Below are 17,026 nucleotides of genomic sequence, written 5' to 3'. Positions count from 1 at the left end.
TACTAATTTCCTCACCTCCATCGACACAGTCTCACTCCTTCCGCTGGCCCCCATTCTTCCTCAGTTACACTGCCTCCTTATCCCTCCATGATCATGCCTCCTCTCTTGGAGATGATCCTTTCGCATTGGCCTCGGCCATTCCCATCAACCATCTCGACTCCTCCCTCGAATAATCCTCTTGGCGTTGTTCGTGGCTTCCTCTATTGCCCCTCGTCCACTTCCACCGACGATCATGACCTCCTTTGTGGACAACCCCTTGCCATCTCCGAACAAACATCATTGCCCTGTTGTTATGAAACTTTGTAAAAAGCTTATGACAATACTCTGTGAATAAACATCTTTACACTCAATTTCAGAATCATTCTAAAAATATACCTCCTAATCTGAATATAAAATACCCCTGGATTCATAAAAGGAAAAATAGAAAACATATTTTGATATTGCCATCTGGTGTAAAAGAGATAACACTTGTATTCTTACACAAACAAATAACAACAACATTCAATTCTTATATTCTTACACTCATGAATAAACAACATTCAACTCGGTTCTCAGAATCACATCATCAAAAATATATCAAACTTGAATTAAAAAAAAGCTTAAATTCACACAAAAATATAGAATAAATCATAGCTTGATTTTTATTATTTTAATAAAATAATTATTATTTTTAATTTTATTTTGGACAATTCCAGACAGACGTAAACTACTGTGTGCATCCGAAATCAGATTGACGAATAATTGATGTCGGATGATGAAGAGCATGAAGCATGTAGCTACCTCAAATCTTATTAGCTTCTAAAGATTGTACCCATGCATACCACCTTCAACCTGCAGCTTACAACAGCTGATTCCTCTACCATTGCTAATTAATTCTTCTAGCTATCAAGTATGTTGGGAACTAAACCATGAACTCAAATTGGCAGAGTCCATAACACAATTAGGATCAAAGCAAAGCATATATATACATACATAGCATCTTCTTTCTACAATATCACAAATAAAAACTAGCCACACATAAAATATGTCTCTGATGTACAACGCCCGACTGGGGCTGGCTCAAAAGACAAAAGACATGGATGCAGAACCAATTCTTCAAATACAAAGTAGGCACAAAGGGGGCGCACATAAACTGACCACCAACACCAATCTTCAGAATATGATATTTTGCAACCTGATGATGAAAGAACAAATGCCACAAACCTAAAGTTGACACTTACCAACCATAATACACCCAGCAGATGCTTCCCTGGTACACCTAACACTAAAACACAAGGTAAGGATCATCCGGTTTACTTCAGACGCCCGTTGATCAAGCGTGCCTCTGAGCGCCAGGTGGTGCGGTAGGCATCGGGAAGTCGTAGTTAACATCCCCAAACGGAGGAGCCTCCACGTATGGGCTCTGCCACATGAAAAAAGTTTTTTTACTTCTTCGAACATCTTCTCTGTTGAATTTTAATGAGCAAAAACAGAGGTCGAATGAAGAACCCACGGAGAGCCCCCACAATGTTCAAGTTAACCACTTGAGAATAACACAGATTTGAGTGTCCGCTTGAGCAGGATTACTTATTCACAGACATAACTTAGCTTGATAATTCATGGGAATGGCAACAATACCTGGGTAGCAGCCAGGCTTGCATAAGACAGATGCTCCACAGGGGATTTTGGTGATGCATCAGGTGAACTGCCATCATTGCATTCATCATTGCCACTCAACTTGTTCTGTGCCCCACTAGCAAATGATGTTTCACTCTCACTTCCATTGCCCAGTTTAACCCTCTAGATCAAAGCACATAACATGGTGTTTTTTCAGGAATTTAATAATGATCACTACAACTTGAAAGAACATGATACAGTGACAGGAAATTTCCACACTTCAAACAATATAACTATGCAAAAGTGTGCAGCACAACCCAACAGTTTTCATAGTAAAGGTTTTTATTTTTCCAACCAATACACAAGCATGACCAGAAACGTAACCATTAGCAAAAGTGGGTTGGTTGGGCACAACATTTTGTCTGTTCTGTTATACCAAAAACAAGGATACAACAGAACTTTCCCTCAGGAACAGCTGGTCAAATCTCTCTAGAGATGAGCATCCCCCTGGCTTCCTCCAGCCACCACCTCAAGTGTTTTCTTCACCATCTTTCCCAGCATATTCTCTCATCCTAAACCTCAACCAACTATTAACCCAGGTAGACCTCGAAATCCTTACACTGCTTGGTCTTCAACTTCATATGGAAATCCCAGCAAGATTTTAAAAACCAGTCATACTGGTTTGTACCGTCTAGTATTTACCAGTCCGACCAGGATGTGACACTGTACCAGCAATTTCTCCCTGTCTAAGTTGAAACTGGACAGACCGCCTAGTAACCCTTTCCTATCTGATGTATCGCCAGCTTTTAAAGGGTTAAAACCAGGGATACCAGGCTCACCGCCCAGTACACATACAAATTTATTTCTTATTTATTTTACCAACAAAAACTATCTTTTTCTTTTACTTTACTTTCCTCTCTCTGCTGCTTCTTCCTCCGTCTCTGATACTTGCCTCCTCCACCTTCTTGTCTTTTCCCTCCTACTCTGCATCTTCACATCCTCCATCTCCTACTCCCCCTTCTCTTCCTCATCCTCCTATTCTGCTTCTCCTCCTCTCCTTCAACTCCTCCCTTCACTTCCTCTTTGGTCTGTGATAATCGATATATCAACATACCATCTGTAGGTTTGCCAATTTACACTGAACCAGTACCCATTCAATGCTGATCGGTACATTGACACACCATGTGTCTGTATACTAGTACATACTGAAACCATACCAGTAGGGCCAGGACCCAGTACAGTTCTTGAAACGGAACATGAATTCATACCCTAAAGTTCTTGGGGAATGCATTGGAATTGGAAAGCTGACAACATTCTAGAGGAAAAACTGAAAAAGTTATGGGATTCTCTCTAATTTTTCTCAAACTAGATTTTGTGGAGATAAGTGCACTAGAGAACACTAGCAAATCAGTCTCTACAGCGAGTTTTTGGGGAAGACCCCATCTCTTAAATTAGTTAAAGCTTTTCATCGTGAACTTGGAACTTTCTTTTGAACTCAACACTATAAACCTAGCGGGAGGCTTTATTTTTGTTTTAAATTCTCTTTGGAAGAAGAGAAGTTTTAGAGTGAAGACCATATTACATAAAGGGACAAGCTCTATGACTGTTTTCCTTAAGGACCTTCCAGCTCTTGCTTGGGTATAGTTTCAAATGTTGACCCTTGAATAATTTACCTTTTAGGAACTCCTTTATCAATAATAAAAGGTGGGATGATAGGAATTTTGATAGTAATACTATGTCCTCTTTTATAACAATCTGACAGAACTAAACCATCTTTTGTCAATTGGGAAGCTTCTGTTATGGCCGACCTTGACCTTAATATTTAAAGATACATTCGATAAAATAACTCTTCATGAGGCTTAGGATGCTAGTGGAGCCCTGAATGAAAATAATTATCTCTCTTCAAGGTCTTAACAATAAGCTTAGTATATTAAATTGTCAGTATCACTTATTTTGGTGGACCAAGGCTAAAAACAATTAAATTGGAGAATATAAGAATATGAAATTCTTTCATAAAATGGTTAAGTTTAGGAGAAGACAAAACACCATCTAGATGATTACTCAAGGAGATGGATCTATCCTTTATGAAAAACATGCCATTGCGACTATATTTGTTAATTGATTTCACAGTATTTGGAATATTTGGAACAAGGATTACAATTTTGGTCCATACCAGTGTACTGAGCCCTACTCAATATAGTACATACCAAGGCATACCGACGGTACATCGAGGTGTAATGATGGTACGCCTAAAAACTCAAAAAAAATCCTAAATTTTTTTTAAAAAAAGTTAGATTAGGATTTTTAAGTTAGAAATAAATATAAATTTAGTATAATTTTAGCAAAAATAATATAAATTGATCCAATATCGATCAAATTTTAATTAAATCATCATTAAAACCACTAACCATAGTATTAAAAAAATAATTAAAACCTAATTAAACCATCATAAACATATGATCCAATCCTTAATATGCATGAAATATGAAGATTTGACCTATTAAGTGTCTAATTTTGAAACTATTAATATTAAACACACTAATCACAATATTAAAGATCTTAATTACTCCCTAACTAACACTATTCTACCATTAAAAATATACCAAATAACATATTAAACATTAAGTCATACACCACATGGAATAGGCTTAATGATATCATAAATCAATAAAAATCTAGAAAGAGAATACATACCTCTTGATTAGAGTATTCTTCCTCTTAATCCTCCCAAATTAGTCTCCTAAATTTGATCTAATTCATAAATCGTAGCCTTATTAAGTTTAGGAGAGTGAGAATATGAGAATAAAAAAGAGATGTGAGTGAATAAGTGTTTGAAAGGGTTTAAGAGATTAAGAGGGTGAAATAAGTTAAAAGAGAGGGAGGAAAGGATTTAAAAACCCTTTTTTAAGCCTCAAACGGTCAAATTAACTATTTGAAATAAGACAATCTTAGCCCTTGATTGATAACGATCGAAATATGAGCGTATCGACCAATACAAATCGGCAATGATTGGATTTTGACCGTTACCGTTAGTACAATCCCCGTATCATCTGATATTGGGTCAAATGACTAGTACCACCCGGTAGAGGACGGTCCGTGTACCGGTATCCTCTCGGACCGGTACGTACCGCCCATACCAGGCGATACGCATCGATATAGCAAACCCTGATTTGGAACATCTCTGATCAATCCAATTGGTTGAAATGTCTTACATTATCCAAAATCTCTGGTAGTGATAGAAACTGGCTCAACCTTTCTCTATTAAGGATCTTTTCTTTTTTTCTTTTCTTTTTTTTGCCATGAACCAAATGGGATATGAGAAAAGCCCTAGTTATGTTGGGTACATAGTGAAATTTATAAAAAAAATTTAGTTAAGTGTCGTAAGGCACCTTTTTCTAAACTTTATTTGGATAGCATGCTTACCTAGGTAAAACTTCCTAGTGTTCATTCTTTAAAAAAAAATCTACAACTCTAAGGTGCAGGATTATAGGCCTGTAGCCCTCTACATTGTCTTATATAAAATTTTTACTAAGAGTCTTGTCAATTATGTTAAACGTTATCTAAATAGCTTTATAATTTAGGAGCAATTTGTAGTTCCAAGCAAAATATCCATAATAACATTTTAATTACCAATTAATAAGCCCATACCACGCTTAATGCTAAGACAAAAATCCCTGACTTCGCTTAAGGTGAACATTTCTAAAGTGTATGGTGACTCATCTAGGAATGCCATTCAAAAAGTAAAAAACCCTTACGAGTATGAATTTTTCTTCCAAATATATTAAGTGGATTTATTCTTGTATCTCTTCTTCATTGTTCTTTGTCTTGTCAATGGATGTTCAATTGGTTTCATAGTAGAAGAGCATCAGACATGAAGATCCACCTTCTCTTTATCTCTTTATCTTTGACCAGCAAGCGTTATCTAGTATTGCTAATAAGATTATTCACAACAAGCAAGTTTAAGTAAAGAACCCAACCTCCTAAAATGCATCTGCTCTCTATAAGGTAGGTAGGCTCAAAATTGCATTAGGATGGAACTACCAACTTTTCTAATAGTGATCACGAGTACTACAAGTTCCATTTGCTCCATGTTTGCAAAGGAACGATTAACAGGTAACTTCCCCTTATTCTGCAAATTTGAAGAGAAGCATTTGAAGAAAGTAGAAAACAGAACATGAAAAGTTGAAAACTAGCAGTGATGTCAAAACTCAAAAGATACATTCAGTAATTTAAGGTGATCTTGAAAGATACCTGAAATATTTTCCCAAGGGCTTTCAAACCTTTGGCTCGAGCACGGAGTTCCTCTCTCCTAACATTGTTATCTTGAAGCACCTGAAGTCAAAGTTAGCACAATTAGTGAATGAGATAACAAAGCAGACAAATAATAACATCTCAAAATAATAGAGACAATCAAGAAAACAGACCATCTGACAAACACGGGACAGGGTGGCTTCAATATCAGCAACATTAAGCTTCCATAACGAATCAATCATCACTTTTTTATGATTCTGCATGTATTCTTCAAGTTCTTCCTCTGTATAGTTGCCCTCTGCACTAAGTTGCTTCTTAAGGTCCTCCTGTAGCTGCATTAGTGCAATGGCACCTACAAATCCAAGATTAACCTCAGAACTTTATTATGAAAATGAACCACATTTATGCATGAAAATTGAATGAAGAATCACCCAGATGGGTGCACACTGTGCAATTTATAGTGAGACATGCATGTGTCAACCTTGGTGATAAAAGTGATAATTCACCTGTTGCAGCAGTTACTTGTGACTTGATAAAATGGCCTTTGTTTCTAAACCATTCAGCAATAAATGGCACACCTAAATATATAGCTTTTTTTCCAAGCTCTTTTGCTGCCTGTCTTACATAGATGTAGCCTATAGTATTCAGGATATCTACTCCATAAGCTGAAACAAGATACAGAAATGATGGTTAACATATTTGAAGGTGCATAAAAGGTCTAACATTTTATACATATACACAGAAATTCAACTTAAAGATGCTGAAAGCATAAAGTTGTCCAGAGAAACATCTGAACAACATACTGATGCTTCATCAGATCAAGAGAACCCAGGTCAAGATCCTGTTTCCTATACATGAGTTAAGCATACAAAATTAGCCACAAGAAGTCAAATCATTACTGAGACTATGTGCTAATTTACAGCATTCATATTTTTTTGAGCTAAATCCGGTCAATAAAACTGTCATCAAATTTAAGCTTAGACAGTTATATAGGCATACAGGGTTCACTGAAGCAACCTTTTCTTTTAGAGTATGAGTTCTGCTCTAATCATAGATAAAAATTAGTAATTTAATTCTAGTTTGTTAATCAACAAGATCATATTATGATTAACATTGAAGAGAAATAAGTTAGATTACTCATTTGATAATCATCTTTTGATTAGTACACTTGTTATTTATACAAAACGTGATGGAGCTCTTGAATAATCTGCAAGAATATATGTTTCTCTGAAATCAAGTTCCTACAAATTGCTTCAGTCATCATTTACTTCAAATCTATTTTATATAGTAATAAAGTCCTAGCAGTCCTGCATACTGTCGTGTAGAGGCTATGTTGGGCCATTTCTATACAACGGCCAAACAAGTTCCAACTGTTCTAGGCTCTGACTTGGACATTTTTTGTGTCAAAATTTACCTAATCAGGAACAAATCTAGCTTAATGGTCCTTTAAGGAAGCCAGTATATGACTCAAACTTAATTTGCTCACTTTGGGCTTAGAACTGAAAATTGAATCTAGGCCAATCTACGCCTTGTTCTTTTGGATGAACCCTTTGATAACCCTATAATGACTTGATTATGGTAATTTATTATCAACAATTAAGCTAGATTATTACTCCTTTTTGTAGAGATTATTACTCCTGTTGCTTTGATCATAGTTATCTTTGATTTTGCTTCATTAAACAAAAGTTGAATATGGATGACTAGATCATTAATGGGCTAGTATGCCAACTATCAACATGCACATGCCCACCCGAAGAGCAGATATAAGGGAATACTAAAGGAGAAACACCATCTCTTTCATTAATTTTAATTATACCAACAAAAATTCTCATGACAAATCTTTTAAACATTTCTGTTTCTATTTCGTGTTATCACAATATCTAAATCCTTATAGCATAGTCATGTCTACTCTTTTCCATATCGTCCATTGGGTGCTCTTCTCCAACATTTGACTAGAGACTATGATCCTAAAACTCAAAATTAAATCAACAAATATTAGCTGCTGATCTGGATAGTGCTAGAATTTGAAATTCTTTTTGTCCTACCTCGCTAGTTTTTCATCAAAATATTTTCAAAATTGCCTTAGCTATTATGCTTTTAATGTTATAGCGATAAATTCTATAGCTGTTTGTTTTGCATTGACAAAATGATTTCTTTATGTGGCTCATGCTAGTCTTACATGGATACAATATATTAGTGTTCAGTTCAAAGAACAACTTCTCCAGATACTTGTTACAAATAAAAAAAATTGGTCTCAAAGAAAACAGCAAGCAGCATAATGACAAATAGACTTGCCTGCATTAGAAAGCCTTGTGACCTCAGCTTCAGCATGTCTAATGAACTCATCATTGTTTCCTTGCACATATTGGTGGAGTCGGTCTTTCAGTATCTCTGCAAGTTTCTCCTCTCTTTCCTTTTGAATGACCTGTAGTTGACTTGAAGATTCATGTACAGAACTTACACAATGAAATGGCTAGTAACAAAATATCTATTGGCTCAAGAAATGACTATACCAAAAAAGGAAACAAAAGGCAATCGAGACAAGTTCAAGAACAAATAATAAAAAAGACTTCAAATGGAAGCAAAAGATTTAGACGAACAATGAACAAGTTTTTCTAGCATATAATCCTTCACAAAGAAATATTATTAACACTTTCAAGGTATAACATAACACTTTTTCGTTTACATATTTCAGCTGGCTTGTCTGAAAGAATTCAGCATTGGCCCAAAACCAACAAAACTAATCATACTCAAAAGATTAAAAAGAAGTATCAGGCTACCAAGCTTGAGTGATAAGACAAACATTAAGAAATGTGTAGCACAAATCATTGCAATTCAATCTAACAGTAATGTACATGATGCATGTTATTAACAGAAAAAGAAAAGAATTAGATGGTTCCATCATGTCAGAAGAAGGGATAGATTCATATGAACTTGAAATCAGGAACTTTTTTTTGCATCAATCATAATCTACATGAATTTATGCTTGTGCGAACATGAATGCAAGATTGTGTAGGAACAAATTAAACTTGGTATATAATATGAACTTCATTAACTTTATTCACTTTTCTCACCGATGAATGTTGCAAGCACCAGATCAAAATCTGCAATGCAAGCTTTTCCAAATTCTTCATCCCTTATCCATCTGGACTATGAAAGCTATGAGAAATTGAATTCATATATCGAAATAAATCATGTATAATCAGAGTGTTAGTTTTTTTTCAAAAAAATTCTGAGTGATATTATCTCACGTGTCAGTGTTCAGCCTGCAGATTTGCAGATTTTTAGCATGATTTTATGTCCCTTAGCAAAGTTTAGAGGATTGAATAATTTCAAAATGAAAATTAGAAATCCTAAGCTGAAAAATCGTACCTATTCTAAATTGTTTGGTATATAAGCCAATATTTCTAATTAGTGATGTCCACAGAGGTATTTTAGACAAAGTGATGAAAAGAAGTATAAGGTCAATGAACTTTATTCTCTCTTGAGCATTCTTGAATTCTTCATACATGCAAATGCACTTCATCCTCTTCTTTTACCATTTATGTCTCTTTTTACACAACATATGGAATTCCATTTGAAAACCAATTAAAAATAGATAACTATAGATACCCTCATTTTTTCTTGTAACTTTCTGGCATCGACTTGTTCCCCTTCAGTGAAATTATCAAGTGAAGCCATTGATGCCATGGCTAGTTGGCCAATATAATCCTCAAATAATTCACTCCCAAAAAGCATTGCAAAGATCGCTGCAGGGTCAATAATTGCTTCCCTGTATATGAATAAATAAGCAAAGATTACTCCATTCTGCATGTGGGATTTGTTTATTTTAAAAGAAATGGCACAAGAAATTTAGCATTTATCTGCTTCAAAGCAAGATAAAAATGTGTTATGTCTGACATTTATTCTCGAATTATTCAATAAAATCATGTTCACTTGTATTGTATTGAATAATATTGTGAAAAAATGGGAACCTACCTGGAAATGCCAGATTTTCCATTAGCATCATAAGCTTCACGTTGTGTTGGATCACTTAGCACTTGGTATGCCTCACCCAAAACCTGAATAACTCTAGGAGTTAGCAAGACTGGTTGTGAAACAAGAAGTAATTTTTCAAAAACAAAGCTCTCAGAAGTAACATATGCTATTCAAGTAATCGAGTGTACCACAAGAACTATTCAAACTTGTTGCAAGTTCTTTGACATGCCAGAAAAAGTTCCACTTTTATTTATGCTTGTACACTTCTTGAGCAAAAAACCTTTATGCTTCTTTCCAAAAACTAGCCATGTTGATTACCATTTTTCCAAGAATTGGAAAACATATAAATGCCTTCAGATACACAGTAATAGAATAAACATAGCAAGGATTGTTGCTGTGAAATTGTCATGTGTGCAAACTTACAAGTTTAATCTTCACAATGTAGCTTGACAAGAAAAGCTTATAAGGGAAAAAAAAAATTTAATCAATCTAATGTCAAACAATTTTGGTTACTTGGTGCTTCAACCTTGATCCAAAATCATAAATTTTTAAAGGGACAGATATTTTGAATGAGTTTTCAGCTTTGATGTAAAACACTAAGCTAAGATGCCCAATGACAAAGAAGATATTTAGTTCTTACGGAACGTCAGAAGTGTGAAACCTTGAAGAAAAGTAATATTTTTACTCTAATTAAGTAAAAAATAATGTATAATAAGGAAAAGTTTTAAAACCGGGGACAAACATTTTAAGATTGTTCTAGTCATCCGGCTGAAGTTTATGCCGTCTCCAATTGCATTAGTCACAAGTAATAAAAATTTGTCTAAAGTGTGATTCATGCCACCGCAGATGTGGTGATGAAAGTCCTCTAGCTGCATTGCCCACATAAGTCATGTAGCTGTATCGCATAAGCTTGTCTTGCCTTAATATGCAGTATGATTACTTGTTCATTGTAAACATCATAAATGTGTACAATATCCCATAGCAGTTCAAAAAGATAGAATATACAGTGATGTGGTAAGAGGCCCTTTATGTCTTCATCTTTTATTTCTACCATTCTTTGAAATTGCCAATAGCTTTAGTATATGTGTCATGATGGTACCCAATTTATGTACATTTCCCATTGACAAAAGGTTATAAATGACATCATGTACTTGATCAAATTCATGGTTTGCACATAATTTAATCACTATCTATTTAATCTAGAATTTGGTCTTAATTCAAACTCAATTATATCTTTTGGCTTTCATATAGAATGAAAAAGGCATTTAAATATGACTAATCAGCTTGAGAAAATGGTTCACCACTGATACACCACTATTTCTGCTCCAGTTTTAGCCACTAAAGAGACAATATGCTCCGTGGGGTGACAACATGAGATGGAAGATTGCAAATCCATAACCATTTAAAATTGAACATGACAACCATCTACCCTTAATCATCTGGATGACCTAGCCCTCTAGTCTTCTCGATATCCATGGTCATACATCAACATGAATAAGTGATCAGCCTCTACTCTGTATCATCCTGCGCATGCTCCCCTCTTGTTTCAATTAAACTAATATGTCCTTTGATGAGAGTGCCCTTCCATATTCTTAACTATGGGAGTCCCATTTCATGGTATGTCTTTTGGTTGCTGTTATGCATCATCATCTGATCTCTTCATGATACAATCAATTAATGATTTAGATAAGACATGTTTCTCTTGGGATATTTTCCAATTTCTGAGTTTTGACCGGTACTGGGAACTTGCCTAATACACACATGGCATTTCGCATTGGTCAAAACATTATAAGTTACTTACGAAAAATTCTTATAAAGTAGAACCTTTGTGAAAAATGCCCAACGTGTGATGGTGGCAAAATGAAATGACAACTTCACATAGAGATAATATCAATAAGAGTAAACAAAAATTACCAAGAAATGGTGAGGAGGACTGAGAAGAAGCTTTTGTTGATTATAAAAATTAAAGTGAAATGATAAAGAACATTTTCCGGATTATGACATCTCCTAAAACGAATATGAAATGAAAGGTAAGCTCAACAACTTTTGCCTTTATAACGAAACAAGCAGAACCATTAAATTCCTCTTCCATGGTTTATGAACTCTCATGCAGGCCAGACCTTCAAAATTGCTAAACCAAAGGAGCTTTTATGACATAGTCAATGCCTGAGAAGATTATGCATATGGTAAGACAAAAAAAGAAGAGGAGGAGAAATGTAGAATACACAAATGCAAAATGATTTAATTTCAAGTGCATCCCTGCTAATGTAGCTTGAGGTCCTTACGGCTTATCATGGTGTCCACCATCGATCCCATGTGCAATCTCCTATCTTGATGAGAAGGTTGAGGAGATTAGAAGTTAGATTTACGTCTTCTAAAAAGTGGGGCCTACATGGTGTGATAATCATATGCAATAGTTGTCGGGCCCTACTGGGATTAGTATGAACTTCCTAGCAGTGTTTCTGATCTCAATTGTACCACCCAATGCAACTTGGTACTTACCGATCCAAATCACTAGGAAATCAAGTGTACAGCCTGATATGATTATCATACCAGGCATATTGCCCACTTTTCGATCATTGGAGTTGGCATACTGGTAAGCATACAATTACCGGATCCATCTTCACCCATAACGACCATATTTAAACCCATTTTCTTCACCTCTTCAACCGAATCTCAATTTGTAGAAACACCTAGATCATTTGCTAACCTTTAATTTACACATATATACATACCATACAGGCTAAAAAGCATCTCTTCAAGAGCTTGCTTAAACAAAATTAGAGTAGCCATTAGTCAAACAGCAAAGAATAGCCATTATATGAGAAAGCAAGAAGTATAGCATTAAGTGTATGGATATCTTGATAAATAAATTAAAGAGGCAAACTTAACTAGTAAAAGAAAGAAAAAAATAAATTCCCAGATGTCTCTAGTAACCAAATCTGGGAAAACCAAACAGTTATGTGTTTATTAATAAAAGCAATTACACTTAAACTAAATGACATCACCTATCTTGGTGATAATCAATCACTTGCCTGAAAATTTTGGGCTGCACGGGGATCATTTGGGTTCTTATCAGGATGCACCTGTCTTGCCTACAAATAGAATAAACAAATTAAGAAGTTAACATTAGAATGTTGTGCACTATTTTACAGATATAACATACAACACTTGGGACAAATAAGTCCAGTAGATATGAGAGGAAAAATTTATTATACCATGTGCAGAACTATAATCACAAGAAACAGCAAAAAATAAATGCAAACTTTCCATCCCCCTAAAGTGCAAGCACCGAGAAGGACCATAGATATATTAACCTTCAACTTCAATGAATTTCAAGATTGGCCTACTAAACTAAGAAAAAGAGCTCAAGATGTACGCTTGTTATCAGTGAATTATTGTGCAGAGTACAGACATACAAACTATACTTGATTATGTTGTCAAAGATGCAAGAAATTATTAAATCAATAATTATGGATATCTTGCTAGCAATCTGGGTAGCATAAGAAAGTCATCTTAGGTTCTTGCTAGATGCCAGAGCACTTTATCTTAGGACTGCTACCCCGTTCAGAGATCCTTGACCGGTTTAAGTTCATTTGAACAACATTACATAATGGATGAAGGATGTGAATGAAAATTATGAAGATTATTGGTGTGGCTTGTATTAATTTAACAAAGGATCCCAAAAGTTCCAAGCCTCTTACTTATCTCAAAGTCATGAAACTTTGCAATGAGGTCCCAACTTTTTGGGGTTGATTATGGATTTTTTCTCACTATTAAGCTCATTTGAGGGCATTGACTATTCAAACTAAAAGTCGATCTTATAGCACTCCTCACCAATAATTCAAACTTCTTTAACCCGATCAATGCATCTATATGTCCTTTTTCGATATGACAAGCCACCTTGTGTTTTATCCTCAGTTGGGATATCCCATCATTGTTCATGAATATAAAATATAAATATTATTCTATTCCCTTTTTTGTAGTAACACCATATATCAATCTCAGCATCCTCATCCTATGACATCTTTGGAACACTTTTGCTGCAACCAACCTACTTCTGATCCATAAAGCATACTTGTTCTTACAATTGTCACACAAGAAAAAAAAAAACCTTTGATTCAAAAGCACATAACCATTGTACAGCACTCTAGAAACCCTTCTCCATTTTAGTCTTTTGTTTTAACTCTACAAGTAGTATCTTCATTGATCACTTTTTCCTATTGACTAATAGGATCATGGTAATTATAGAAACTTCTTGTCTATGCTTTCAACTCTTTTCTTGATGTTGAATAAGTTTATCTTCAAACAATTAGGTCTTAGTCATACCTAAATTAATTACTTTAAAGATGTTACAAACATCCCTTGTTTAAATAGACCCTTCCCAAGGAAACAGGAGCCTTATGCATTTCCATATGCAAGAAAATCTAACATTTTACAGGGAGCAAGTGCAGTATGTTAAATAAAAGGAAAAAACCAGCAACAGCTAGTAGCAAGAAACAAAAAAGGCCATCTGCATTAGGGGTTACAAGGGGCAATTTCAGATCTTAAAAACAATTCTTACACATGTCAACAGCATAAGAATTTTATCGACTTCTCTGATACATGGGTATAATGGTAGCATGGAATGAAGATAGTATCAATGCTATTTATAAAGAGCAATATCATATGGTTCCATCATAATGGAAAGGCTGACTGGTAACAATCGCCATGTGGATCATGCTCTCCAAGAATAAATGGATTGGCATCTATACATAACAGCTATAAAATCACACACATAAAAGCAACTAAATGACCCATTGTCGCTCTTTCGTACCCGTCGATCAAAAAGTGAATATTTTCATTTTATTCAATAATTTTAATTTGGTCTGCATCTCACAGTAACTACTGACATGATAAGGACACTGTGCTAATTATTTTGATTCATTTTTATCATGACACTCCTGAAGAGGCTTCCACTGAACAAACAACTACTTGACATGGTCCAGGAAGTGGAAGAAAACCTAAAAACCTTTTCTTTGCAAGAGGAATCTTATGATTGAAGAGACCCCATTGACCTTCTCTGACAGTTTTAAGGAATTCTCAAGGAAAGCAAAGAAGATAATGAATGTAACATATACAACGTACATGTAATTTTATATATATATATATATATATATATATATATATATATATATATATATAATGGTTGCATGGAAGTAACTTTGACAGTGCACAAAAAAAACGATGATGCTATTACAAAATGTCCTCATTCTTGAGAGTGACGTGTGCCGTTGTAGCACAAAATCCATACATTTGATGGATAACACCACAACAAAATAACAACTTAACAATGTCAAACTTCAACAGAATGGCACGGCGTTTCTGCCGAAATTGTAGATTTGCGAACTCCATAATGCTTCAAGGACAGATCAATCTAGATCACTGCGCTCCACAAAAAGCTGAAACCAAGAGAAGAGGAGCACCCACTTCCAGTGACAGCAAAACAAACAAAGTGGCACTACGACTAGGGGTAAAAGGCTGCTTACAAATTCGAAGATTTCTTCATTTGGTGGCAAGCCAAGAAACCAGCTCATAAATAAGGAATAAAAAGAAGTATCCATTGCTAGTTTTCCATTAATACAAAATAATAACTTGGAAAAAAGGGAAAAGAATTCAGGGGTTTCGATCCATGACAATTTGGAGGAAGCCATGAAATCGAGGATGGGGCAAAGCTTACCTTCTGAATCTACAGCGTTAGGGTAACAGGAATATCGGAAGATCCGACTACCTTGTGGGATGAATCGAATAAGTAGCATGATTGATTGACGAACGCAAATTGTCTAATGACCTAGGCATTAGAAGGAGGATCTGACCTTTGTGTAATAGGCCTTCTTGATCTCGGCCTCTGTGGCCGACGGGCTGACACCTAACACGTCATAGTAATCGGTTTCCTTAACCATCTCCGCTGACGCCGCCGCCGCCGCCGCTGTGACACTCCCCTCCTCCTCCCGCTCCGAACTCTAGCAGTCGAAGTAGCAGGTGGATTGGTTAGGACGATCCGATCTGCTTGGACTCAAAATCTCCCTTCAATCAATCGAAATAGAATATTCCCGTAATATATCTCTCCGCGTAGTCACTGCCACAAACCAGCGGTGCAGGGGGGCTTCTTCGTGACCTAAAAAGGGGGCGACGGGGGCCGTAGGGAGGGAGGGAGGGGGCGAGGGATGGGAAGGCAGGGCGGCTGTGGAAACAAAGCGAGAGAAAAAGCAAACGAAGCAAACGTGTCACCTTTGACTGTATGCAGACTTCAAAATTAATCGGATTCTAAATGACTCCGTCCAACTCGTCGCTGACGTCAGATTCTTCTGACGCTCCCTTGGCTGTGGGGTGGCCCCCACGCCTTCCCATCTTTCGTATTCCCTGCCGTCACCTCCCCACCCCCCACCCACCGGAAAATTACGCTTCTGTACACCCTTCGACGATTCCTGCGTCAAAATGCAATGCGGGCTTCGTTCGTGGAATTGCTGCGGGAGTTGACCGGTAATTCTAAAATATTGACTTGCTATGTAAAATTAAATTGAAGTTTCAGATGGAAGCCAATTAATGAAAATATCTTAACATAAATATTAATTAAATTGATTTGAATTTGATACCTGAAATGGATATTATTCCTATTTTAAAAATCCTTTCTTAATATTCGCATCTCTCTTATTATTCTTAGTTTCCTAAAAAATTAATAAAATAATATTTTATTATTTATAATTTTTATTTTTATTCATTTCTTATACTCTTCTTCTGGACTATTACTTAATATACATAATCTTAAATTATTGTAACAAATGTTAATAATTATTTCTTATCTCTTCCTCCTTAATTTTCAGTTCATCTTATTTCATCATCTTTATTTATTTTTTTATTATTTTATATTATCTCTAGTGAGGAAGAGGAAGAGGAAGAAGAATAAGAAGAAAAAAATGATAAGAATAAAAAGATTATAAATAAAGAGTAAAATTAAATTAAAAATTAGAAACATATACATTTATTTACGCATAAATAACTTAGAAATACTCAAAGTTCTGAATATGAAATTATAAATAATAAAAAGATATTATAAATAGCTTTCTCTCATGAAATTTAATCCAATACATTGTACAGGCCAATTAAGAAGAAGGTCCTCATACAAGCTTTAATTAAACATCATCAATGTTTTATGTTTGAT

The 17,026-nt window shown here is 35.3% G+C and overlaps 1 protein-coding gene across 1 annotated transcript; it reads right to left on the bottom strand.

The window, feature by feature from the left end:
• Positions 1–940: 940 nt before the first annotated feature.
• LOC135588268 (chaperone protein dnaJ 10-like) lies at positions 941–16,048 on the bottom strand. Its single transcript, XM_065080325.1, has 10 exons — positions 15,681–16,048; positions 12,861–12,920; positions 9,826–9,908; positions 9,460–9,619; positions 8,143–8,272; positions 6,354–6,512; positions 6,021–6,199; positions 5,848–5,928; positions 1,618–1,779; positions 941–1,402 (listed from the first exon to the last, which is right to left on the bottom strand). Exons 1-10 carry the CDS (start codon positions 15,765–15,767, stop codon positions 1,313–1,315), a joined length of 1,191 nt encoding a protein of 396 aa, XP_064936397.1. The 5' UTR covers positions 15,768–16,048; the 3' UTR covers positions 941–1,312.
• Between the last annotated feature and the right edge of the window lie 978 nt (positions 16,049–17,026).

Source organism: Musa acuminata, chromosome BXJ1-8, assembly GCF_036884655.1.
Source record: "Musa acuminata AAA Group cultivar baxijiao chromosome BXJ1-8, Cavendish_Baxijiao_AAA, whole genome shotgun sequence".
Classification (NCBI taxonomy): domain Eukaryota; kingdom Viridiplantae; phylum Streptophyta; class Magnoliopsida; order Zingiberales; family Musaceae; genus Musa; species Musa acuminata.
The sequence above is the reverse complement of the archived record's forward strand: the minus strand, read 5'-3'. Positions and strand labels throughout refer to the sequence as shown.